The sequence below is a fragment of the Vulpes lagopus genome, chromosome 2, assembly GCF_018345385.1.
Source record: "Vulpes lagopus strain Blue_001 chromosome 2, ASM1834538v1, whole genome shotgun sequence".
Classification (NCBI taxonomy): domain Eukaryota; kingdom Metazoa; phylum Chordata; class Mammalia; order Carnivora; family Canidae; genus Vulpes; species Vulpes lagopus.
The window spans coordinates 17,267,084-17,294,246 of NC_054825.1; the positions used below are offsets into that span (position 1 = coordinate 17,267,084).

Genomic DNA, 27,163 nt, shown 5'->3' on the forward strand with positions numbered 1-27,163 from the left:
GAAGGTACAGATTTGAAACAGCAGAACTACCAAGATGCAACGTGGCTAGAGTCTGGTCAGACCACACACACACACACACACACACACACACACACAAACACACACACACAAGCTATCTGCCAGGAATGACTACAAGATAGGATTCAACGGAACAAGAGGAATTATTCAACCAACTGACATCAACTTCCAAGGAGAGAAGACCTAGAGCCAGAGCTCAACATCACAGCAACAGGTTTCAAAAGCCTCTCTTCAAAGGGTTAAACCAGAACACTCAAGAAGTTTCGGTACCATTAGTTACACCCTGAGTAACATCCATCCTGGCAAAGCCAGGCAAGGCAGACAGACGAAAATCGTATTAGTCTGCTCTCCCTCCACTCCTGCATGCTGCTGGCATCAGTTCAGTTCTGAGTCTATATTAGTCCGTGATTTGTTTAGCCTTTGGATTTAAGAGAATGGAAGTACTACGTGAGCAGGAAACAGGACACTCATCAGAAGCTGGGACCTGTCACCTCTCCCTTCCAGCACTTTTAATGACATATATCAACAGGTCCAAGAGAAATCAACATTTCAGGACAATCAGGTCAAAAGTGATATTCTTAGCACCACTTAACATGATTTGGATCCACAGGAAGCAACTCTCTGGCTGTCACACAGCCTCCTCTCCCTCCCCTCGGCTAAATTCTTCCAGTTCAGCTTGCCACTTCATCTTACTTCCAACTGAAGATTCTTCCCTGAGCCAAAAACAAGAGCCAAGCTAGGGTATATGTGCCCATCACGCCTGATCAAGAAACTTAACAAAAAACACACGCTCCTCTTTCTCTCCAAATCTTTAAATCATTTTTGCAGCATTTCTGCTCATTTCTTTGTTTCCCACCCTCCGCCCAGTGAATCAGCCACCACAAGCACCATCATCACCATCACCACCATCACCATCATCACCACCATCGTCATCATCACCACCAGCATCATCGCCACCAACATCACCATCATCCCCATCACCACCACCACCATCATCATCATCACCACCATCATCCCCATCACCACCATCATCCCCATCGCCAACATCATCCCCCATCACCACCACCATCATCATCATCATCATCTAGATTGGGGGAAGGGACAGAGAATAAAAGACACAAGAGACCTACATATTGACAATTCAAGCTTCAGGATCTCTTGCATTTCCTACCTGAATTGCAATCTGGTGTTCAATCGTTTTGTACGCAGAGTAATGTGTGCTCCCGGACTGAAAATGGAGCTGTAGAAAGAAACCAAATCAAAGCGTTCTGCTTATGTCACAAACTACAAGAAAACATCTTAAGCAGTTTATGAATAGCAGACAAACCTTCCTAGATTGAACTGCAGCCTTGGCATTCAATCAAGACCTGTGTATTTTTATTTGTTGCTATGGATAAGATGATCGTAATAATCTAAGGTAAAGTTTAAAAAAAAAAAAAAAAAGCACCTATTCAATAAGCAAAAAGGGAGGGGGAGGGAGCCAGGAGTGAGAATCAATGACATGAAAAGGAAAGACGGATGCCCATTAAAACATACAGGAAGCCAGTGTGCTGAGCAGGATGCTGCGGAAAAATTAACTGTGTGCTGCAAAAAGTCATCAGAATTGCGACACGTAGGCAAGAGGAAAGGTTGTGAGAAAGGATTCTGAGAAGCCACAAGACTGTAACAGGTACAAGCTCCCCACAGTTCTAACAACTGGGCTCTTGCCCCTAAACGCAATTCTATTTTGGGGAAAAATAAATGTGCCAGGCAGAAGCCAGGGGCCACCCAAAGCCTTATACATTCTTTGGCAATGACTAAGGTATCAGTCCCAGGACATCTCTACAGCCTGCACTCTAGGAATCCACACTTCCCCAAAGAGGGAGCCAACCACTGCCAAAGTGGCCCCTGGCTCCCCTACACTCTCCACAACAGAAAGTGAGGTCTCTCTTGGGCCTGTCCCTCGGAAGCCCTACAGATCCCCCACCCAAGAGATGGGTGTTGCCAAATACAACGGAATACTGAGATCCCTCACCAAGTTCTCTTCTTCCCAAACAATACTTGTTAATCTTAGGATCCTATAGATGGGGAAAACAAACACCATCTAATTTATTTTATAAACGATACAACAATCACTAAAGAATCTCAACAATATGGGAAAATGCATTTCAATTTGCACTATATGAACACGAATGAGAAGGAATTAGATGGTCCTGGGAAATCACTCCCCCTTCCCCACATGGCAACAGGCATCCATTGCGATTCCACACCACTGCTATTACTGCTCCTGTCCTACTGCTGTTGCCAGAACACTTCTCTGTTACTGAACAAAATGTAACCTAGCTTGCAAGGGGGCTTCAGATCCAATTATTTTGTATCTTGGTCCTTGCATGAAAAATCATTCAAGTCCACACGGGCTTTGGGGGACGGGGGGGGGGGGGGGGGGGGGGGACAAAAAGAAAAAAGAAAGAAAGAAATTCATAAGAACTTTTGAACCAACTGAAAACAAACACAAAACAGAAGTAATCAAATTTTTTAAAAAAGGTCTAAATTTATATTGCTCAAGTCCCCACTTTAGCATACAATGGGCTCTGAGATCATTTTATCTGTTCCAAATAAACAACCAAAATACTGCCTATATACAAGTCAGCTTGCCCCCAAAGCTTATTAATCAAGGTTAAAAGGGGGAACAACACAAATGAGGCCAAAAACACATTTTTTTTCTTTTACCTGTCAAAGCAGAGTGATTGAATCACTGAATCAAGCTCCCTAAAACAACGGCAAGATGTACACAGAGCAAGTGAAGATGAGCCCACCCCCTCACAGCCCCCACCCACTCAGAAGCAGTTCATCTAAGTGAATCTTGGAAAAAGAAAGATGAATTTGCGCCCTTTGCCCCCCTGTCCTCTCTGTGAAAACTGCCAGTCACTAAACAGTGATTGCACTAATTTCTGTGACAATTCCACATCGTCTTAAAACAATGTTTGTGCTAGGAAAGTTTGGAATTCTTGGCTAGAGAGCAGCTCTTGGGGGGGGGGGGGCATGTTCCTCCTTCTAAGTCGAGAGGCAACAGTAACAAGTTGTCCCCCTTTTCAGCAGGGTTTTATTCTCCTCTTTTCCAACTGCCTGATTCAGAGCTTAATGGAAACTTGTCCAAGCTTTTCTTCCCACAAACCCTGCAGAGCCCCTAGGCAATCTGTACTCAGGGTAACCACAGGAATCTTAGATTGTCAATTAAAATTGAATGGACACCTGATAACTATGTATATGTCGTGGAAACAAAATTTCATATAATCACAGTCTTATGAATAAATTAATGAAACTGTGGCTAATCCAAACTCAATTTTCACTTGTCCGGTTCCATTCTTAATCCTTGAGTCCAATCACCACCCGGACAACACAATCCCAGAGAGAATGCCGCAATTAAAACAGTAAAAATGCAGCTGCAAGGTCCTTAAGGATCTAGTTGGACAAAGTTAACACACACACACACACACACACACACACACACCCCATTCTAATACTACCAAGCAATGTAACTTTCCTCCTCAGGTGTCCAGCCACATGGAACAACCTGGACCAGCTCATAAATATACACTAAACAAGCTCCAATCAGATCTTCACTGCCAGCCAGCAACCACTGTGTTGGGAGAGATCCGGAGCTAAACTTCCCCCAGCTACACTGACAAAGACTTACAATTTTCTCGTTTCTCCTTTGGGTTTCCACCCCCTCTTTTCTCAAATACTGTTTTCTTAAACATACACTTCAACTGCTTTTTTGCTTCCCAATAAAACACAAAGATGCCTTGTTCGTTATAGTCTAGCTTTTTAAGACAAAGACAAAATACAAGGACCCAGTAAAAACTTGGCATTCTGGACTGGAGCAAGAATTCATTTATCTCTCTGTAAAAATCTCTAAGGAAGGAAAGAACAAGAGATTTTTTTTTTCCTTTTTCTTTTTCTTTTTCTTTTTCAGAAGAGGAGGGGAGGTTCTGAGACCCAGCATGAGGCGGCCACCTAAGGTTCATCTGAGTTTCAGAGTCAGGCTCCCACATGCCTCCACCCCTAGGACCGCCCTGCTCCTGGTCACCTGCAACACTCTGCGTCACTTCCTTCGCCAGCGACTGTAGCTGTAACCCCATGGGCATGCAATGCGCCCTCAGCATGGTGCCTCCCTGGAGCATCCTGGGTCATCACCAAATGAGAACTCCAGGGTACTTTTCATTTAATTCCTTCCCAATGAAACTTTCAACAAAATAAACCTTCCCTTCCTGTGTGCTTGTTTACAATGGCCAAGCCCACCCACCCATTCGAACACCCCCAGATGATCTGGCCCTCACTTGTCCAGAGGAAGAATCATGAAGATGTGATTGACACGGGCTTGCACAATTCCCCAGCAATTAAAAAACCAACAATTTACAATGAACTGCTTCCCATATTATTACCATATCTAGATGTCTCTTGTTTTATTTCTAATCACTACCACTGGCCCTTAATTTGATGTTTCAGATCCAAGACATCAGAGATTTCCAGAGAGAGAGAAAGAAAAACCACTTTTTCAACCGCAGAGATCTCATCCTCAAAGGTATAAGTAAAAACCCTGTGTTGGTTTTTCCAATACTCCGTGAACGTATGATGACGTTCAATTCCTTATACCTCTTCATTCCACTAAATTGCGAAGAGGTGGAGCATATGCTTTATGTTCAGTTTTTATGAATCACCTGGATTTCTTTTTTATTTAAAGAAAAGAACCCAGATTAATTCCCCTTTTAAAAGGTTTTGGTTTGGGGGATTTAGGGTCTACTTTTACGCTGTAGCTACTACCATGAGCCACCTGAAGTTTAATTTCCATGTCATTAGCTTAAAAGACAGAATTTTGCTGTCATTAGTACATCTAAGACTTTTTCTTAGGTCATCAGTCACTGTTCAGGACAGAGACAGCATCTCTAGTCCTATGCTGTGAACCTCTTAGATCTAATGGAAAATGAACTTCTGATCAGAACTTTGGGTTACTGCAGCCTTTTCAAAAAAGTGCTAAGGGGGCCTCTGACTTCCCCAGGGAAGGCAAAACCAGTACTGACTGGTAGGTATGCCGGCTTAAACAGTCCTCCCCAGATCTAGACACCGAACACTTGTACCATCCTAAAACAACAACTTAACAAAGGCATCCCCTTTTCACTTCCTGGCATTCTCCTTCAGAAATTCTGCTGCAACAAAACGCATGCCTCTAGACACAAGAACAATCTCTCCTACTGTCTCGATGTTCCATCCAAGGTCTATTTACCCTCATTAATTTTTCTTTTCTTTTCCTCAACCTGAAACCATCAGCTATGAGTCAGAGAATGATCATTAACTTTTACAGCTTCCATACACATCCACCTACTCACATTTGGGGAAAGAAGACTTGCAACATTGCCTGAGACCAAAATCTTCCATGAAAGAAAAGGGGGGGGGGGGGTGGAAATCACTTCAAGAAAGCTATAGATGTAGGTCTATGGGGGGTGGGGGTAGGGGGTTACATTCACTGTTTTTCCACTTGGTACTGCAATCTGGTGCAAAAATAAAATAAAACTTCAACTTGGTTACAGTGATAGGCATTTCTGGGCTGATTTCTGAAGAAAAACGAGAAGATTTTCTTCAAACAGCAAAACATAATTAAAGTTCTTAAACTGGGGGGAAGGGGCGGGGTGGGGGGCGAGATGAAGTGAATCAAGTTTCCTGCTCTTGTACGAAACACATTTCTAGCGTATAAAAACACGTGGGCTAAGGTGCTGAGACATGTTCCTAACACAGCATTTTTCATTAAAAGTTGCTACATTAACACTCTTAAAATGATGCCCTATCATTACTCCACTTAGCAGTCACAGCTCTGCAACTCATAACGAATTAATTTGCATTAATGTGGGTTTCATGTGTCCTTCCCTGGGTATGCCATTGTGATTTGGGCTTAATAAAACTGACAAGACAGTAACATAGTGCCTTTTATTTCACTTTCCAAAACAAACCAACCCACCCGAAGACCCACACAAATCCTCCCGATTTTTTAAGCATTTTGCTAATATATTTAGTACATCATAATTGGCCCAGCACGCAGGGACCTAGTTATCTTCTCAGTAAATATTTATAGCATCATTCTTTCCCATTCATTCTGCATTTTCTTGGAGAATCTCACTGTAGCCTACATCTGCAATTCATTGACTTTACAATTTACCACATGTTGGGATGGGAGAGGTCCTAGCTCCATTTGAATCACTACACAAATATGCAAGTGATTTATCGGTTTCAAACTGAAGGCTGCAAGAGAAGGGACTCCACTTTTCCTGAACATTACTTCTTCTGGCAGACCATGAACAATTACAGTTCGTACTAATTAAGCTCTGTAAATGTGCTGTGCCCTGCTAATGCCTACCAGGCCTCAAATTTATTTTCATGATGCCAAACTTTAGTGAGCAATTTTAACTCCTTCAGAGCTGATCCCACTAATAATAGACCTTCTTGCCCCCATAAACAGAACTGTTTGGGGCTACTTCACGACAAAAAAAAAAAAAAAAGAAAAGAAAAGAAGAAGAAGAAGAAAATATAACAGGCTGAATGACCAGCCCGAAATCAGATGTGCCTAAGGAAGAAAAACCTATCCTGGGAAAACCGAAGAACACCACGGCTGATAACCCGTTCATAGATCCCACAGCCCCATCTTTGTAATGAGCTGTTAAGGGATTCATATCTGTCCCTGAGGGCTAGTAAGTTTCTGCATTCCATTGATTAGAAAATAAAACCTTTCAGCCTCAGTCTTTAAATTTGGGCTGGGTGGAGGGAAGAATCCGGCCAGAAATGACAAAGCCATCAGCCCCCTTTCAAGACTTACCTATGCACCTCACAAACCCACTCCCCCTTTGCCATGTGGTCCCTTTGTAACAGACACACTGGAACAGCCCACTTTTTAAAAAATAAATTAAAATCGTCAGGATAATTGGCCCCCCCTCTCTCTCATCGGGGTCTCAACCACAGATGCCCCACCCCTAGACCCTCATACAAATAACTGATATGAAACATATCTGTTGCTAGATAGAGCATTTTAGGTGAGGAATGGATTGGAGCTACTCTATGCTGAGCAAAGCAATAGGTTTTCACAGCAAACCCCCCCCCCCATGGTACTCTCACTTCTCATAAGAAACTTCCAATTCCCAATTTCAACCAAGCCATTCCCCCGAGCGCAATTTTTTTCCCATCCTCTCATATTTTTTCTAGACTTTCTTAAACAAGCATTTATGCTGCCTCCCTGGTTACTTTTCTGTTAACTCCCCCCAGATAATAGTGCACTTTTCCCAAATGAGTGGCTTTCTCATCCCCAATGAAACCTGGAACTTTTTTTTTTCTTATCCATTAAATTCCTTTAATCAACTCTCCTCACCCACCCAACTTTTTTTTTTTTTTTAAACCCTCACAGTAACTAGTGTACTATGCAACGTGCGTATCTGCCCTTCCAGCTCAGTGGAACATCATATAAATTAAAGAGCCATCTCTCGTATCAGGTTTCTTTAAGTGTTCTGGGAAATATGCACAATATAGGCAACACAGTCCAGGGGGAAGGAAAAAAAAAAAAAAAGAATGAAAGAGAGAATGAGAAAGGAAGAAAGAAAAGGAAAAAGGAGAAACCAGAGGACAAGGAGAAAGATGCAAACAGCTAGAGCAACTTTGCTTTTGAAAAAGGCATTTGTGCAGAGCCCCCACTGAATTTCCATCCCTGAAAGTGCTCTTTATAAATGTGTATAACAATAGCCTAGAGGAAAAAGTACAAGTCAGCTGCCAAAGGAGAGGGTGTCTGTCTCAGTAAGCTCAGATTGTAGAGGTGGGGGTCACGGAAGGGGGAGGGCAGCATCTGAGATGGGCTCCCCCCCCACCCTGCCCCCCCATCTCCCTGCTTATAATTAGTGAGAGAAATCTGAGCTACTGCCAATGTCTGCGGACCTTGAATATTATAAGGCCAACGTGGCGTCAAATATCTTAACATTCATAAGTGTTATGGGCTGTAAATAAAGCCTGTGGATTTATGACCCGGTGGCGCTTGCCAGCAAAGGACTGGGGCACATTTCTTTCAGCAGACCTGTCGAGGTGCAAGTTTGCCTTTGGTTGTAAAATTAACCATTTCCTTCACAAATGTGCTCAATTATAAGTCAGAGCTGAAGATTTACTTACACGGGTGCCAATATTCCCTCGCAGGAGAGACTCAGACGCCCACATTACACACCCCTTCAAAAAGAAAAGCCTCCAAGAATTGATTTGCCCCTCCTTTCAAAACTTCTGAAATGTGTCACCTTAGAACAGTTATAAACGTGGGTTACAGATATTATCTAAGGCCACTTACCAAGAGTAAAAAGCTTACACCTACCTCCTTGGAAAGTGCTTATTTATTTGGCAGCTCCAAGGTTTAAAAAACAAAACAAAACCAGAAAAGGAATAAATCACTCCTTGCCTGCAGCCCCGTCCCTTCCCCCAATATAATGTCATCTACTTCCTGTGTAGGAGAGAGCTTCGGCTAAATCCAGGTTGTCTCATACTTAACTGCCAATAAACCAACTTCCACATAACTTCCAGACAGCTGGGGAAGAGGTCCTCGGAGTTTTAGTCATGGTCCAGAAACACGCGTCCACACAAAAATTTGCAGCTGTCCTTTCTCTACAGTGCATTTTTAATGTGATTCGGGGGCCCCTGTTGTGAAACATCTGACAAAATGTAAAATCCTCTTAGATACCTTCTCCTTTACCCACTGTGCATGTGTAAGAGAAGTTGCACCCGGATTTCTCAACCAAGGAAAATCTAGGCACTTTTTGCATGCACACAAGCACCTCGTGGGATGTGTGGAGGCATTCAAAACCCGCAAAGGCTTCTACTGTAATCTTTGAAAGCACAGCCTCTGGTGCAACTATTAAAATGCTAGTTTTCTAAAGCAAATATTTTTTTAATGGCGCGCAGAACTGCAGTTATCCTGCGCTGCGAACAGAACAGCATTCTTGATTTGCCAGCCCCCGGAAACCTTCCTGTAACTTTTTCACAGCTTGCTAAGAAACAGAAAGCTGACCAGCTTCCAGCAGTGACTCTAAATGAAATCCGTATCAGTAAAACTAAAATCAAGGTGGAAAACTCCTGGCAAGAACCGGGATTGTCTGCCTCCAAATCTTTTCTCAATCAGATAGGGGGCATCAGTAAAAGCTACTTCCCTTAAGCAGTCCAAAGTTTCCAAAAACACTTCTTCCAGATAAGCACTTCAGCCCCCCCCACTGCCTAATAGCTTGTTTCTGGGGGTTTCAGAAAGCTTTAATTTCAACAAACTGCAAAGCGCTGGCATATTAAATTTATAATCATTAAAATATGACTTATGGGGTGAATGTTGAGCCCATAATCCATACTGCAGACATTAAACCCCAACCTATAAAGATTAGCACAGAATTAATACTGTTGCACTGAGATTGGAATCTAAACATGTTCGCCATAAATATTTCTGAAGGAGATGAAAAACAATTAGCATAAATACCAAAGAAGGGCAAGAACACCTGTTCTTTTTCAGGGCGATAAGCATTTTATTGTTCTCTATTTAAAATGTAATGACCTGTGTAATTACAGTAATATTACATTGTTATGTAGGGGCTTGGAATGTCACACTTTGAAAAGTGTTGTCAAAACAATCAGGGGTAAAGGTGGGGGGTGGGGGGACAAGCAGGGAAGGACCACCATTAACCCTTCACACTCTAAGGTCTAAATCTTTTGTATTAGAAAGGATTATGTTGTTTGAGTGAGGAAAAAAACATCCATTTTTCACAAGCCAGAAAGAGAAGTTGTTTGCCGGGCTAAATAAAACCCCCAATGAATAGGCCCCTCTCGGTTTCTTTTAAATGCTGGATTCCAAGTTCAAAAATGAATTCAAGATGCTTATTTATTTGTTCAACCTAGTAGCAAACAGCTCAGTTAAAAAGCAACTAACTTTGGGATAAAAGGGAGATGTGAGAGCTCTAATAATCAAGTCCTAAAAAGAAATCTCAAACCTAACAAGAATCCCGACCACCCTATTCCTACTTGTCCTTTGGCAAGAGGGAGAAAGAACCGTGAAACTACTTTTTCCTATCAACTTTAATATGGTAACAATACTCTTATCTTTAGTATACAAATGTTACCACAGTTCTAATATTTGCTGTTCTATCACTTCCCATCAACTTCACTAGATCTCTCTCCCTAATGTAGTTTTGTATTCGAATCTGTCTTTTTAAAAGCCATTCCTATTACTGTATCAAAGACTAAATTAATGTTATGCAGAGAGCCTTGTCGTTTTAAAATAAAATTATTACTATCGAGCTTTATGGCGTCTTTGGCAATTAAAGCATTATTCTTGAGATAATGTATTATTCATCATAGCTGATTTAACGATACTCCTCAATTCTTTACATTCTTAAATAGAAAAGCAGGAATCAGGGATCCAAAGAGTTGGCTTTTTTAAAGGATGCAGCTGCTCACAGGTACACTAATAAGGAACAGAAACCGTAGCAAAAACACCACCACCAAGGAGGGTCGGGTATAGAAGAAAGCATACAGCTAGTTTGTCTTTACACCTTGCCCTCAAAAACACACTCTATGAAGCACTGAGAATTTCAGATGAGCATGAAAAGACCCCTATCTTGCCTATAGATGCCCTCGGCAGCTGTATCAAATCTGGAATTGCAAGCCGGCCCTCTGATCGAAGACGTCAGGAGTGACACGCAACAGCCTCCCGTCCCCATTTCCATCGCTCTGCTTACTGGCCTAAATAAATAACTTTAATTTTGGAGCACAGAGCCTAACCCAGGTAACAGGGAGCAAGGAGGAAGGGGCAGTTACACACAAAGATGTCTGTTGGTGTTTGACATGCAAATCTCAAAACTGCCTACTGAGTTCAGAAATGTCCTCTCCTACTCAATCTGATGTCACAGCACAAGGCCACCCGCTACGTCCACAATTAAAATAACTAGAGCGGTCTATTCCTATAATGCCCACAAAGGGGACCGAGGGTTGGGAGCCTTCCTTTTCGCACCGGGAAATCATTTATGTGCCTTTAACAATTTCCCTGTTTCCTAATTACAGCACAGCACAACTGTGTTCAAGTTTTAGGCGACAGTATGGCAAGACTGCCAGCGGGTCAGACCCGGAGTTTGCAAAAGACTCAAGAAGGCCAAGAAGCCCGCCATCAAGGCTCAACATTCAGATGGCCTTTCTGATGGCGAAGTGGGTTTTTTTAAATAATACCAGGGAGGAATCCATCGAAGGGGGAGGGGAGGAGAGTAGGAAATTCTCAGGGTTACTCTGGAATGCGGCTTGGTCGGGTTGGTTGGGACACAAACCCTCTGATTCTGAGCCGAATGCTCCGGTTTTAAGATGAGCTCTACTAGGAAACCGGACAGAGCCTCTCCCTGCAGCTGCAACCCCACAGCCCGGCCCCTGCGGCCTGCGAGCGGGCCCTGCAGGAGGAGGTCGGGCTGAACCGCTCGACCAGCTTCCCAAGCCTGCAGAAGCCTGGGTACAGGGAAGGAGGGGGGTGGGGGGGGGAATAATTATTTCTCTTTCCTAGCCATAAAAACTGACCGGTCTAGCATGCCCTTGCCCTTTTTTGCCAGGGCCCAAAAAACAAGTAAAACCTGATAGTTAATATTTTAATGCTTAAAAACACTTGTAGATCGGATCGGCTCCCGACCGGCAAAGCCCTCGGCCATGAGCACCGAATCCACGGCTGCTGAACACTGGATACGTGATTTCAAATTGCTACCTCGAGTTACCGAAAAATACAGGAGTCGTGTGTGTAAATAAGGAGTGGGGGCGGGGGGGAGTGGGGGGAACCAAAACCAGAAAAGGTGCAAAATGACAATCCCGGGAAACCCGGCACGAATGTCCAGAGGGTTGCTTCCAGAGATTGGCAATCCAGGCTTTTTAGAGAAGGGTGGGGTTGGGGGCCTGGAGGGGAGGTGGTGGAAGGGGGGGCAGCTTGGGGGAGGGGCTCAGGGCGAGGGCAGGGGGCAGAGGCCGGTGGGGACAGGGGATGCGCCCTATTACCGAGCGTCGGGGGTGGGCGCGGAACGCAAGCTGCTGCGGGGAAGCACCCGGCGCCGCCCTGGGGGCCCCCAAAGTTGGGTGTCCCGCGAGCGGCAGCCCAGTCCCGTGAGGGGGGGCGCCCCGGGCCGCCCTGACCCTCCGCACGCCCTCGGGGCCGGCAAACCCTAGTCTCCGCTGCCCCAGGGCCCGCTGAGGGCCTTCTTGGAAGCTGGCGAACGCAGACCCGGCTCTAAACCCCGAGGCACCAAAATTCCCTAGAAATGCATCGAATCCGCTCGGAGGAGGCCCTGCCCGGCTGCACACACGCCGAGGGGCCGGTCGCAGGGGCCTCCCCGCTCCGCGCGGCCCGGGAGAGCCCGCAGCCAGCGCGCCGGGCCGCCGAGCCCGCCACCGCGCCCAGGGCCCCCCGAGCGTGCAGGGGCGCCGGTCTGGGGAGCGTGACCTTGGGGGGGGAGGGGAGGGGAGGGGAGGGGAGGGGGCTGCGAGCCAGCGAGCGCCACCGGAAAGCTCCGTAAAGAAGCAGCCGGGAGGGAGCCGGGGCGCTCCTGCAGGGCCCCGGGCTCCGCGCGCTCCCCGCTCCCCGGTCCGACGCCTGCGGGGCCACCGCGGCCCGCCCCGCGCGCAGGGCGCAGCCCGGCCCCGGCCCCCGGCCCCCGGCCCCCGGCCCCCGGCCCCGGGCCCCGGCGGCGGCAGCCAAGGGGTTAACCGGGGAAAACCCAAGACGCCACCGAAGAGGGAAGGAAGAGAGAGGGAGAGAGAGGGAGAGGCGCAAAGAAAGAGCCACACAGGCATCTTCCCAGGGTGAGGAGACAAACGCCACCGCCGCGGGGGGAGGGGGCATCGGAGCGCAAAAAAAAAAAAAAAAAAAAAAGTTCCCTTCTCCTCTCCTCGCCCCTGCCCCCCGCCCCCGCCCGCCCAACAAAGCCCTGCGCGGAAAGAAAGGTCTCCCCGACAGCACGAGGCAGCAAACTGAAAGCAAGAACATGGCGAAGTGCAAACAAATCCAGTCCACAAAAGGCAGAAAAGTTTGGAGAGTTTCGGGCTGCCTGGGCCGCGAGCGGGGGAGGGGCGGCGGGAGGGGGAGGGGAGGGGGAGGGGGAGGGAGGAGCGGGGGGGCGGGGAGGGAGCGGGGAGGGCGGGGGAGGGGCAGGGCCGGGCCGGGCAGGGGCCGCATGCGGGGCCGGGCGGGCGGGCGGGGGCCGCGCGCGGAGGCACTTACGGTTCGGGCGGTGGGCGAGAGCGATCCGTTGGGGAGGTAGGGGCTCGTCAGGTCGGGGATCATGATGAAGGGGTAGCCGGGGTACGGCGGCCCCTTAAAGAGCCCTCCATCTTGCCTCTTGGCCGCTAACATGGCGGGGCGGCCGCGCCGAGCGGGAGAGAGCGGGAGAAACTTTTTAGAAAGTGCCCGGAGCCGCCGCGCGCCCCGGCAGGGCCGGCGCGGGGCCGGGCCGAGCGGGGCGCGGGGCGCGGGCGGGCGGGCGCGGGGCGCGGGGGCAGGCGCGGGGCGCGGGCGCGGGGGCAGGCGCGGGGCGCGGGGCGCGGGGCGTACTCACCTTCTTCCAAACTTTCCCGGGATTTATCTCGGAAACTTTCGGAGCGAGGCGGAGGCCGTCTTTCCGCCTTCCCGGAGGGGTGGAGGTGGGGAGGGCGAGGGGCAAACGCCACGCAGAGGGGGTGGGGGGAGAGGGGGGACAGGGCCGGAGGGGTGGGGGGTCCGGGGCGGGGGGCAGAGAAAACAGGGTTACAAGTGTGCGCGGTGCTGCCCGGCCCCGCCGCCCGCCCGCCCGCCCGCCCGCCCCGCGCGCCCGGCCCCGCGGCGCCCCGGCCCCGGCCCCGCCGCCCGCCCGCCCGCCGCCCGCCCTCCCGGCTCCGCGCCGCCCGGCCCGGGGACGGGCTCCGGACCCCGGCAGCCCGGGGGGCTTCTCCTACCTCGGAGTCGGAGGAGCTGTTTTGATTCGTTTCTGACTCATTGACTAGAGACGACTTGACATCAGCTAAATCCCTCTCTGCCGAGGAGTTCTCGGAGCTCTTCTCCTCCTGCTCGCCCTCGTCTTTGAAGGAAATCAGCTCGTCGTTGGCGCCTAGGTCATCTCCTCCACCGCCGTTCAGCTGCGGCATTTTTTTTTTCACCCACGAGCAGCAATTTTGGAAGAAAAATGAAGGGAGGAAGAAAAGCCAAAAAAAAAAAATAATAATAATAATAATACCCCCGAAAAAGTTTTGCTTCCCTCCCCCCCCAAAAAAAAAAAAATGTTGCAAGAAAAAGACGAGTCCAAGGTGAACTTTTTTTTTTTTTTTTCCTCCTGCTTTGGGGTCTTTTTCTTCTGGGGAGGGGAAAGAGGGAGAAGGGGAGGGGAAAAGGGGGGGAGATCTTCTGCACGCGTGAGTTTGGGTTTCTTTTTTCTCTCGTTCCCAAGGATCCGATCAATGTGCAAAAAAATAATAAATAAAAAAAGGGGGGTAAAAAAAAAAAAAAAACACACCAACAACAACAAGAAGTCAGATATAAAGAGCAAGGGGGGGGAAGCCGAAGATACAGGAGGAGCTCGTGCCGCTCGGATTTGAGTGAGTTGAAGTTAGACTGGGAGCTTTTCAGTTCAAAGGCGGCGCTGATTGACAGATAGAAAAAGGGGGATCGAAATCCGGAGGAACGGAGTAGTCTGGGAGCGGAGATTATTGACAGGGCGAGAGGAACACACTCGCTTAATGAGATGCCGGGGGGCGGGGCCGGCCGGGTGACGTGTGCATAAATAAACAGGCGGGGTGGGCGGGGCGGGGGCGGCTAACAATGATCCTTTCGGGCGCCGGGAGAGGGAGAGGGAGGGGAGGGGAGGGGAGGGGAGGGGAGGGGGGAGGCGGAGGGAGGAGTGTGCAGGGGGAGAGGCCTGCGCTGAGTGGGTGCGAGCCCGCGAGTCGGCGAGGGTACGGGGCTCGCTCCGGGAGGGGGCGGCTGGGGAAGGACAATGCGGAGGGGGAGAGGAGGGGAAGGGGAAGGGGGTGGCGACCGAGGCAGGAATCCGAGCCGAGGAAGGCGGAAGGAAAGCCCACTTGGGGGGCGGGGATGGGGAGAGGCCCAGAAAAAGTGCACTTTGGAAATATTAGAAATAAGTCTTAAGGAAGGGGTGGGGGGAGGAGGAGGAGGAGGAGAGTACTGTGGGGGGTGGGGGTGGAGGTGGGGGGGGACGGGAGGGGGTGCTTAGTGGTTAATCCAGCAGTGAAATCAGCCACCCCTGGGCGGGGATCTAACAGAAGTGGTCAAAAAGAAAGATCAACCCTCCACTTTTCAGAGAGCTTGGGGAAGTGGGGAGCTGGGCAAAGTTCCTGGTCATCTGCAGTGAAAGAAACTATTAGCCCACGAGGTCTCCCCTCCCCTTTTTGTTTATTAATAGCAAGTCATTTCGTTAAATCTAAATCTCACCAGAATAAATATACCAAGATGACATGTTATCCAAAAAGACAATCAAATAACTGTAGTGTGTGTCAGGGGCATTAAAAATATCCTTAAGGAAAATTACGTGGTTCTTTTTCGATGTAAAGTGTGGTGGTTGGGTTTTTTTTCTTTTTTTTTTTTTTTTTTTCCCCTTTGGTAACTGACGTTGGAGGTGGTAGGAAATGAGCTAGGATTCAAAGTCCTTTCTGCCTTTGGAGGTGAAAAGTTTGGGCGTTAACACCGCCAGGGAAAATAAAACTGAAAGTTCACCAACCCCTGGGGATCAGTGGTACTGGAGTCTTTCTCCAAGGGGGTGTGAAATGAAATCCCCAAAAGACTGGCCAAATAATCAAGATGTAGATGGCTCTGGCAGGAAATTGCTAACCAAGCTGATGCTGAAAGAGCTCAGGGAGGAGGTGGAAAGCCTGGGGTTTGAGGCAGGTATTGTTGTTTTTAGGCACTCGCCTGGGGAGCAGATTTGCTACAAAATGGGGAACAGAATTATGTTAAAGAAGAAAAGGCCTGACTCCCAAAACGTAGTCTTCCTGGGTGATGGAGCAGGAACACTCATTTTCTTGCAAATATCCAATGAGAAGTGGACCAGAAACTACAACATGAAAAGGAGGACCAAAAAAAAAAAAAAAAAAAAGAAAAGAAAGAAAAGAAATCAATAGGAGTTAGCAAATTATCAGTTAGGAACAGTGCGTGATGTACTAAATTATCCCGCCAATCCCTAAAAAAAACTCACATACGTTCCAACTGGCCCATCAGTACCTAAGGTTTCTAAAAGAAAGCAAATTTACCATGTAATATTTAGAGAGTTTGGGTTTCAGCAAAACTGTTTTATAGGCTAAGGTCTCAGAAAGAAGACTACTAAAAATAATGATACCAAGATTGACAAGGCCAATGAATTCCCCTGCACTGGGAAAAATTCACAACCACATTAGCACACTAAAGAGTGAAGATGCAGGCAAAATAATATGGGAGGGGGGCCTACGGAGGAGAATCACTGTAACTCCCAACTTTAATATTAATCAGAAAAATCAGAAGTACAGTGAGAAGGAGCCAGAAAAGAAGTAAAACAAATGTGTACATTTAATCAGACAGGATTGCATAGGATACAAAGCACAGGGCTAATTAGTCTCAGCAGGTAGGACTAACCTTCAGACTTCATAAATAAATAAGGCGGGCACAGTTTCTAAGAGGGAGAGTGGAGACAGAAAGGGGATTATTTCAAGACACCGAGTAAAAACATGAAGAATGAAATGCTTCACTGTTAAATCCATGTACAAATGGATTTAACAGTTTCCTTTTCGTAGGTCTTTTCACTTGGTTGCCTTTAGATTTACACATTTAGCGAATGACCATAGCTTTTCACACTTGCTAATTGTCACCTGCATACCTAGTGTGCCTGAGTCTGTCTGTGTACAGCGTAGACTTTCCTAAAGCCTGTGTTAAGGGCTTATTTACTTAAACTGGAACACATTCATAGTAACTCAATTTTATGGCAATTTCTTTGTCCTGTGCGGTGGTATTTTTTTTTTTTAATCTAACCCTGATCTGAATTAAGTTGGCTAATGAGGTCTTCTATGTCCTCTATAGGACTACCTGGATAATAAAAGCTCATAAATATACGGAATGGAAATTTTAAGGCATGAACTTATTGTTTTTAATGTCCTGGCCTGCATTTTTTAGCATATGTAAATACCAAGGGCTTTCTTCCAATGATTAGTAACCTCATCCATTTTGGCATATCCTTAATATTTCTCATTCAAAGGAAACTCTTGAATCTTTCCTTCTTTAAATCTCTGACTTAATTATGCAATTAAAAGTTATTCTATGATAGCACACGTGCCACATCTAATTTCATTGCTTCGTGCCATTAAAAGGCTTGGGGAGACCCGCGAGATCTGTAGAGGGTCAATGACCCCCAAGCCTCTGAAAGGGCTTCAGGTGATGCCCGGATGGGAGGTGGGAGAGGGAGAGGATGTGGGATTGCAGTTAGCAAAAAAATCAGGGTAATACAATACATTTTTTTTAAAGTCAGGTTGGCTCACAATGCGGACATGTATTCTATAGATTTGGTGTGAAATCTTAAACAACAGTTGGCTTGTGTCCAGGTGCTGAGGCAACTTCTCTCTCCAGATACTGATGACTCCCGGTTTACGGGACCATGAGTTCTGCCCAGATGGCAAGGGGTTCGAAGAACACCAGGAGGGAACCAGACCCCTTCTGACTTTGGCCTGAGCCAAGGGGTTTTTGCATATTGGGAGGCAGGCAGGGGAGGGGAAAAGCTGTGACCTCTTCCTTTGGTGCCCATTCCCGGGGCCAGCCCAGGTCCTGAACTCTAAGGAGGCCATGCCTCAGCCTCTGTCTCTTCCTGCTTCTCCTCACCTGCTGCACTTCTGCATCTTCACTCCTCTGCTTTCTCCTCCCTTCCAGCTGTCCCCCTATTAAATCCCTATGGGCACGTGTTGATATTGGTAGTCTGCATTTTACCTTGAAAATAAAGTGAACAGGTCACCTTTCCCAGGGATATTTCCTTCTCCATCCCCGCTGGGGGGGTTGCGAAAAGGAGATTTCAGCCGATATAAATCATTCTTCGGGCGTTGGTTCCACATGCGGGAGCCACGGTGGAATGGGGGTACCCTCCAGCATACGGGAATGTGCTTGATGGGGGGGGGATGGCGGAAATTGGCCAACTGTTACCTGTGTCCTCTTAGAACTGTCTCACCTGGCAGATGAGGTGGTTGGACTGGTATGTCCCTGGGTCCTTCTTCAACACTCAAGGGGCTCATGATTCCATAGTTTTAGCCCACACCCCAGCTATGCTAAGAAGTTCACCAGCACACCAGCAGGGGACAAAGCATGTTGGAAGTTTGGCTTTGGAATTTGGGAAAGACAAGGATAGTCTGCTCAGATTCATCAGAGGTGGAGAATACATGTTGACAAGCACCCGCAGCTCCCCCAATCACTCAGCCAGATTCCACTAGATGACCCTGGACGGTGACTTGTACATGTATGCGGTGTGTATATGTGTTCCATGTGATTTTTTTTTTTTCCTTAAAGATCCGGGTTCCAAGATGGATGATCTGTTACCCACTGTGTTGGACTTATCTATGCAGGGAGCGTGCTGACTGAGGGAAGCCAAAAAAAGAATCTGAAAACATAAGGAAGCTATAAAATGGGGAAATGTTTTGAAGCCAAAGTCCTGCTTCCACTGTGAGATTTTCTGTTTGCTTTTTGTTCTGCGTGGGTGATGGTTCCTTATTTGGACCTTGAGGAAAGCTACTCCCTTAGCCAACATAGGAACACTCAAAATTGGACACCTCTGAGAGTTTTCAATTTTAGCAGGAGGAAGGGGTAGGCACAAAAGGGCCACTTCACAGGCATCCTTTTATTTTTCCCCAATGATCCTGTCAAGGGACATGGAAAGGCACATACCCTCCTCTTGAAACCCTGAGGAACACTATTCTGTTCTGGCATTTTTCTGCAGCGCCTGGCTTGATCACCTTGCTTCAGCTAATGACAGGTTTGGGTAATAAAGTGACAATAATGCCTGATGATCCAAGGGTTAATGGGGAGATGTATGCATTTGTACAGAGTTTCATCATCTGCCTTCATAAGCTGATCACTACCGCTATAGGCATTTGTGACAGGAGCAGCCTTTCGAAAGACATCAGTCCTCCATAAATATACCTTTCTTATTGACAAGATGTCTTTTAACCCTAATAGTAATGGAAGAAGGCCAATAAATGAAACATTTACTGCATAACTTGCCTTATTTTGGGGTGGTGTACGATTCCTTTCTAGCCGTCTCTAGAAGATGTTTTCAGCCTAATTTGCTCCCTAGAAATTTCGCTTGCTACAGTTATACGTCTATGACGTTTTATTGCCTGAAGCCAAGTCTGCATAAGAACTTTCTTAAGATATACTTATCCTAATGCCAGGCTACAGGAACTGGGCTGCTTTATGCTGAATTATTTGTGCTACCCTGATATACAGGATAGAGACTTCCCGATAGTCGTTGCCATAGGGTAGGTCTAAATGTTTCTGAGAAGGGGGGGGAAAGGCAGAAAAAGGTGAAAAAAGTTTCATCTAGGTTGATTTGTAGAAGTCCTTAGAATTAATAATTGGGTCTGTATTTAACATATTAAAATGCCTGAGGTTTTCTTTTCTTTCTCTCTCTCTTTTTTAAATAGCTTCAGTGACCCTATCCTTTCTTACAAAGCATCCTTGCTGGCCCAAGCCCATTGTTATGTTCGGAAATGTCACGCATATCCAAGCACCTTCCACAAAAACGTGGCCACTTTAAACTGAGGCAAAGACAATGTCGGCCAGCATGCAGCAATCTCACAAGGTGGTTTACATCTGATCAAGGGACAGAGCAGGTGAAATTTCAGGAAAGGACAATACCATTGTTCCCCTTGTAACTTATCTAGGTGTAGGCTGGCACACCTGCTTCTGGCCAAGAGCATCATGGGATAAAGGAGGTGAAGGGAGACTTCCAGATCCAGAGTGTGAAGACTTCATTCAGCCTGGGTACCCCAACCTCCCCCCAGGAATCTACAAACAGCTTCGAGCCCTCGTGTGTCCTTGAGGAAGGACTAAATCTCCGTTGATCGAATCCCTTGAGACTGGACTGGAATCAGCTCCCCTTCCTTCTCCCTTACAAAAACCCCAGTCGTTTCTGTAAATTCCAATGATATTCATGGATTACGTTTCCTAATGAAACTTTCATTTGAACAGGGAAAAGGAAGAAGGATAAATGATGAGTTCCGTGGTCCAGAGTGAGTTTGGATTGCAGTATAGACGACAGCCTGCAGCACAAGGTTCAGCCGGAGAGAGGTTTTCCGGTTGACTGTCATCTTGAGCAAACTCCGTTTCTTGGTAGCCTGAGGGCACACTGTAAATACCTAGAGCAGGAGGGAAGGCATTAATCGTTATTTCTTAAAGGTTCCAGGATGCCAAGAGTGAGAGGTTATAATGACCTCAAAACCCCATAAGAAGCACAGGTGCCCCTCCTAGCAACCCCTGGCTGAGAAACGTGGTCTTTCTCTATGTGTGTGTACCCCGGACACTGATTCTCCCACCCTTTCTAGCGATGGTCCGGGTTCTTGACATCTGTTGGTAGCACAGGCATAAACATTTCTTGCTCCTACCCAGCCGAGGGCTCTGCTCCTGGAGACACCCAAGTCCTGGGAGAAACCCAGGGAAGAGCCAGCAGGGGCCCCACCCACTCTCCCTTCTCTTTCCTGCGGGCGTTCATGGGGGCAGGAAGCCTTGTGAGTGATGGTGCCTATATATGCCTGTCAGACCTTCCTAGCTCTGCAAGGCCCTGCCACCCGCCCCCCACTGCCGACGGCCAAGGTGATGACTATCTAGAAGCCTGATGGGCATTTCTTAGGGAAGGATCTGCTGTCAGTGACTTTCAGCCTTCTGTTCTTTGGAGGAACCTTGCCTACCCTTCTGTAAGAGAAGCATCTTTCTAATGTGATCTGGCTGTTCATGTTATTTTTTTTTTTTTTTTTTTTTTGCTGGCTAAAAAACAACATGTACTGTAGAGTTCTTTTTTTAAAAGTGAAATTGCTCATTAAAAATACTTGAAAGGATGTGCTCCAAAATGTCAACAGCACTTTCTTTTCTAGACATGGAATTTTGACTTTCATTCTTATGCTTTTTTTATACTATCTGGTTTTGTTTGGTTTTGACAACTGGGCACAGGTTATTTGCACAATCACAAAGGAAAGTAATGCTTTTTTTCCCCGCTTTTCAGAAGTAAATGCCTTGACTTTCCTTCTCCTCTCTTGTATGCATTCCAACCCCCTCAAACTGGGGATATTTCAAGGTAGTTGTTGCTGACATTGCATCTAATATATCACTTTGAACCTCTGTTTGTCAAATTTACTCTCAAAGAGACTATGTCAAAGCACATGTATGATAAAAGATTCCATTTCATGCCTTTAATTTGAAAATTAAGTATTAACCCCATCTGGGTGTGCCTGGGTGGCTCAGTTGGTTGAGTGTCGGATTCTTGATTTCAGCTCAGGTCATGATATGGGGGTCCTGAGATAGAGCTCCACATTGGGCTCTGTGCTCATCAAAAAGTCTGCTAGAGGGGATCCCTGGGTGGCTCAGCAGTTCAGCACCTGCCTTTGGAGTCCCAGGATCGAGTCCCACGTCGGGCTCCCGGCATGGAGTCTGTTTCTCCCTCCTCCTGTGTCTCTGCCTCTCTCCCTATCTGTCTATGTCTATCATAAATAAATAAATAAATCTTAAAAAAAAAAAGTCTGCTAGAGATTCTCTTTCCCTCTCTTTCTGCCCCTCCCCCCTTGCAAGCACATACATGTGCACTCCCCCAGATAAATAAATAAATAAATAAATAAATAAATAAATAAATAAATAACCCCATTCACCCAAAAGGTGCTCAGAGACCTGCCTGCAGGTTTCATAGTGGTGGCATCCTCTGTTCATTAAAGGGGACGGTCTTTCTACAACCTTTTCTCATATATTGTCTTACTTGCTGCTCACAACACCTTGTGAGGTAGAGGGCAAATATAATTAACCCACTTGACAGGTAAGGAAACTGAGAGTCCAAGAGGTGCAGGCTGACCAAGCATCCCATGGCTGGTGATAGCCAGGCCAAGACTGGAATTCAAGTTTCCTGATTCCCAAGTCCAGGTCTTTTTTTGCCACTGGCTCCTGGGTCAACCCAACAACAGAATTAGCCTCACGATTTTTCTGTGATATATTGGGGTTATAAAGAGGATCTTGGCAAAATATAAATAGTTTCCTTTAATGTAGAACTCACACCCAGCCCTCAGCTACACTGTGAAGTGGATAACATTTGTCCTCAAGCCTACACACACACACACAGACGCACGCACGCACACACACTTATGCTTCTGGGATGTCCAGGGCTCTCTCCTCAACTTATCCCATTCCTTATACTCCCGACCCCAAAACAGTGCCAGGGTTTGTCACCCTGGGCTCTGATGATGTATCGGACTGAATAATTATTTGTTGTATGGCACTGTCCTGTATGTTGTTGGATATTGAACAGCATCTCTGGTTGTTATCCACTAGTTGACATTGGCACTGCCTACTCAGTTTTAACAGTATAAAATGTCTCCAGAAATTGCCATATGTCCCCTGAGGGTGGAAGGTATGGAGCAAAATCACCCCCAGTGGAGAACCACTGCTCTATACCAAACTCCCTCTCTGGAAGGAATATGATCAACTCAGTCATTTTAGTAAGTCAATTCTCTGAGCATCTCTGCCTTCCTCTAGTTAACCAGGGGCTGGCTCAGAATAGCCTGGGGAGTTTCTCTACACCAGGGCACTTCTACTCCCTGGTGAAAACCTATGCCCCTCACAAGAGGACATCTTGGTCTTTCCAGAAGGGTTTAAATCTTGGCTCTGCCATGTCTAAATGTGAGCCCTGGGGCCCACCTAAAAGTTGTCCTGACTCTCTTTACTCAACTAGAAAGTGGGGACATAAGACCTACATCTGCATGTTATTATTAGGATCCCATGAAGTAAAATGTCAAATTGCCTTGATCACAGAGGCCTTCAGTCAAGGGCAGATTTTGTTTCCTACCCCCTATGTCCAGATGGAGATCAAATGCCTGGATTCAGCACCGAACTGGCACCATAAGAGGGCTCAGGACGCCTCAGCTCTAAGTGTTATTCTATCCCTCCTAATCAAAGGTAGCTGGATTGTACAGAGAAGAAACACTTGCAGTCAAAACAATGGAATGGTGGCTTGCTTTTTTTTTCTTTTAAGATTTTATTTATTCATTCATGAGAGACACACACAGAGACAGAGACAGAGAGAGAGAGAGAGAGGCAGAGACACAGGCAGAGGGAGAAGCAGGCCCCACGCAGGGAGCCCAGGACCACGCCCTGGGCCGAAGGTGAAGGCAGGCACTAAACCACTGAGCCACCCAGGGATCCCTGAATGGTGGCTTTCAAACCAAAGATAAGCTGGACAATTGCAGGGAAGACTTTTTAGGATCTCTCTGTGGTGCTATCCATCTGGAGGGGCAGCCCCTCCATAAGAGTGTCCCCAGTCACCCTCCTCTCTCTGTCCCTTCAAGCAAATCCCTACCACCCATTAAGGAAGGGCAGCAGGACAGATTTCAGAAACCCCCCAAGGCCATCTCCATTGTCTGGTGATTTAATAACACGCAGCCCTTTGTAAACACTAATTAAGCTAGAGCACCGCCCCTGGATCAGGGAGGCCTGCCACCCTCTCACCCCAGGCTCTTTCTTTCAGAAGGGAGGCCATGGAGAGGTGGCCCCCCAGAAGTGGTGTGCCTAGGGCTGGCTAGAGAAGAAAGAAAGGAGGAAGCCAGGTCAAAAGGGAAGAAGAGGAATTCCAGGTGAAAGGACTTCAGGTGTTCGGTACAGTCAAGGCTGTTACTGGCTACTCTGGACTGGAGCATCTCTTTCAGATCAGAGGCTCTGCTAGGTCTTCCATTTCTTAGAGAATGGTGTTAGAGACCCCTCTGAGAATCCCAAGCTAGCTTCAAGGCTTTCTCACCTGCTCACACTAAATATTGTGCAAATACAGGGCACTTGGGTGGCTCAGTTGGTTAAGCAGCTGACTTTAGCTCAGATCATCTTAGGGTCTTGGAATCGAGCCCTGCATTGGGCTTCATAGTCACCAGGGAGTCTCTTTCTCCTCTCTCTGCCTCTGCCTCTTTGCCTGGTCTTACACACTCTCTCTCTCTCTTTCAATAAATAAAAATCTAAAAAAATTTTTTTGCATATACAGTTGACCCTTGAACAATGCAAGGGGTAAGGGGCACTGACCTCCCACGCCCAATAGAAAATGCACATTTAACTTTTGGTTCCCCCCAAACTAACTACTGACCAGAAGTACTTACTGGTACTTCTGACTGGTATACTGGTATACTGACTACTATTGACCAGAAGCCTTACTGATAACATAAAGTCAGTTAACACATATTTTGTACGTTATGTGTATTGTATACTGTATTCTTACAATAAAGTAAGCTAGAAAAAAGAAAATGTTATTAAGAAAGCTATAAGGAGAGGTGCCTGGGTGGTACAGTCAGTTAGTTAATTGTCCGACTCTTGGTTTTGGCTCAGGTCGTGATCTTAGGTCATGAATTTGAGACCCATGACCATTCTGGGCTCAGTGCAGAGTCTACTTAGAATTTCTCTCTCCTTCTCCCTCTGCTCCTCCTCCGCAGACCCCTCACGCTCACACATGTTTGTGTTCTTGATTTATCTGAGAGAGAGATTGAGATCAAGAGCGGGGGGGTGGGGGGTGGGGGTGGCGGTGAGTAGGGGGCAGAGGGAGAGGGAAAGGCAGAGGCAGCCTCCCTTCTGAGCAGGGAGCCCATTGCCAGGCTGGATCCCAGGACCCCAGGATGATAACGTGAACTGAAGGCAGACACTTAACTGGCTGAGCCACCCAGGCACCCCTCAATAAATAAAGCTTTAAAAAAAAGAAAGAAAGCTATAAGGAAAAGAAAATACATTTACAGTCCTGTACTGTAAAAAAAAAATTCACAACTAAGTGGACCCATGTTGTTCAATGGTCAACAGTCCTCTCTGAACTTCTTATTAAAATTTCCTGCCCTAAAGAATTGTAAGTCAAGTCTGACATTTATTGAGCCTTTTACGGTTTTAGGAGCCCTTTGCAACAGGCAAGCAGGAGGATGAGGAGGTGAACCACGTGGGTTCTAGAATGATGGGTGTGAACCTGGCAGAGCCACTCACCAGCTGGGTTGCCTGGAACGAGGTATCTCACCTCTCAGCACTTCCGCTTCCTCTTGCACAAAGGGCAGGTAGTAGGATAGGTCTTATTAAAATGATTTCTAGGGCACCTGGGTGGCTCGGTTGGTTGGGCGTCTGCCTTCAGCCCAGGTCATGGTCCCAAGGTCCTGAGATGAGTCCCGCTTCAGGAACCCTGCCCAGCGAGGAGCCCACTTCTCCCTCTCCTTTTGCCTGCTACTCTGCCTGCTTGTGCTCACTCTCTCTCTCACTCTCTGTTGGATAAATAATAAAATCTTTAAAAATATGATTTCTGTTTTACAGATGAAGAAGAAACCAAGACTTGGAAAAAGTGGACTAGAAATGGTATGATTTGAACCCAGGACTCCTTTCATAAATTATTCCAGTAAAACTTTTAAAACTTTCTGTTGAAGGACAACATTCATAAAGTAAAGTACACAAATCATAAAATTCACCTTGCTAAATTCTTACTAATGGATACACCCATGTAACTACCATCTAGATTAGGATAATAGGATATTATCAAAACCACAGAAGCCATCCACATGTGCCCTCCAAGTCAATATCCTCCAATGGAGGGTTGCCAGATTTAGCCAATAAAAATAGTGCCTAGGACGTACTTAAAATAAAAGATTATTTGCTTTTGGGGAACCTGGGTGGCTCAGTAGGTTAAGCGGCTGCCTTCAGCTCAGGTCATGATCCCAGAGTCCTGGGATTGAGCCCTATGTCTGGCTCCCTGCTCAGCAGGGAATCTGTTTCTCCCTCTCCCCCTCCCTCCCCACCTCCCAGCTCATGCTCTGTCTCTCTCTCACTGTCTCTCTCAAATAAATAAACATAATCTTTAAAAAATTATTTGCTTTTAATCTGAAATTCAAATTTAGCTGGGTGGGCTGTATTTTATCTGGCAATCCTACCTCAAAAGCAACCACTAGTCTTACTTTCATGATTCTAGATTAGCTTTGCCTCTTGTATGTCCTAGAAGTGGAATCATATAGTATGCACTCTTTTGTTTCTGGCTTCTTTTGTTTAACAGGTGCATGAGATTCAACAACGAAGCAGGAGCATTCGGTACTCAGCCAGCAGCCTGGGATCGGGGACATGGACGCCCTCTTGGTACACGCCTGAGGGTCATGGCCAGAGCCTGCTTGCTAGCCCCAACTCAAGAGGGTCCTTCTGGACCTGGGAATGGACCACCACGGTGACCTACAAGAGGAAGCCCTTCTAACCAGCCCTCATCTGCTACCTGAGCTCTGGCCCCATGGTGGCCATGGTCTGGGAGGGCCCCAATGTGGTCTGCTCCTCGAGGGCCACGATAGGACACGCTGACTCAGCTGAGGCTGCCTCCAGCGCCATCATGAGGATGTCAGCATCCACCTCAGCAAGAGTATCGTCTATACCAGTGACTCCATGAAGGAGGCTCAGAGGAGATCCAGCTATGGTTCCAGAACAATGAACTAGTGGACAGGGCAGATGGACACTACCAGAGCAGCATCCGCCCAGCCTGAGCACTCAGGCTGCCCTCAGCCACCCCAGAAGCCACCCAGGATCAACTACCTTTGTTGACAAGGACTTGAGCCCACACCTATGGTCTGCCCATCTGTCCCAGACTACCTCCCTGTCCACTTTTTAAATGCCTTTAGTATCCTAAGCCAGCATGAAATAGGACAAAATCCTTTCTGTACCCAAGTGCCAAACAATCTTTGGGGTATCTACAAAAGTCTGTAGTATGACCTCCTCTCCCCCGAAGGGAGGAACCCAGACATTAAATTCACTGTATTGTGCAGGGGGGTGGATCTCTCATTAAAGTTTCTGCCATCTCTGAGGTAGGGAAAAGGACTTTATGCAAACTTGTAAGAGTTTGAGAGTTTAAATAAAGCTTACCCTCTTTCTCTCTCT

General features: G+C 46.9%; 1 protein-coding gene across 33 annotated transcripts in view; it reads right to left on the minus strand.

The window, feature by feature from the left end:
- Positions 1 to 14,303, minus strand: part of TCF7L2 (transcription factor 7 like 2) — a 198,607-nt gene extending 184,304 nt beyond the window's left edge. For 20 of the 33 annotated variants that reach the window (XM_041745003.1, XM_041745006.1, XM_041745004.1 and 17 more), the window contains exons 1-4: positions 13,999 to 14,303; positions 13,623 to 13,689; positions 13,289 to 13,413; positions 1,190 to 1,258 (exon numbers count right to left, since the gene is read on the minus strand). In XM_041745003.1, coding sequence (XP_041600937.1) covers positions 1,190 to 1,258; positions 13,289 to 13,413; positions 13,623 to 13,689; positions 13,999 to 14,187 — 450 coding nt within the window. In that variant the 5' untranslated portion in view covers positions 14,188 to 14,303. The remainder of the gene's footprint in view (positions 1 to 1,189; positions 1,259 to 13,288; positions 13,414 to 13,622; positions 13,690 to 13,998) is intronic. The other 13 variants (XM_041745010.1, XM_041745012.1, XM_041745013.1 and 10 more) reach the window with 1 other exon arrangement.
- Between the last annotated feature and the right edge of the window lie 12,860 nt (positions 14,304 to 27,163).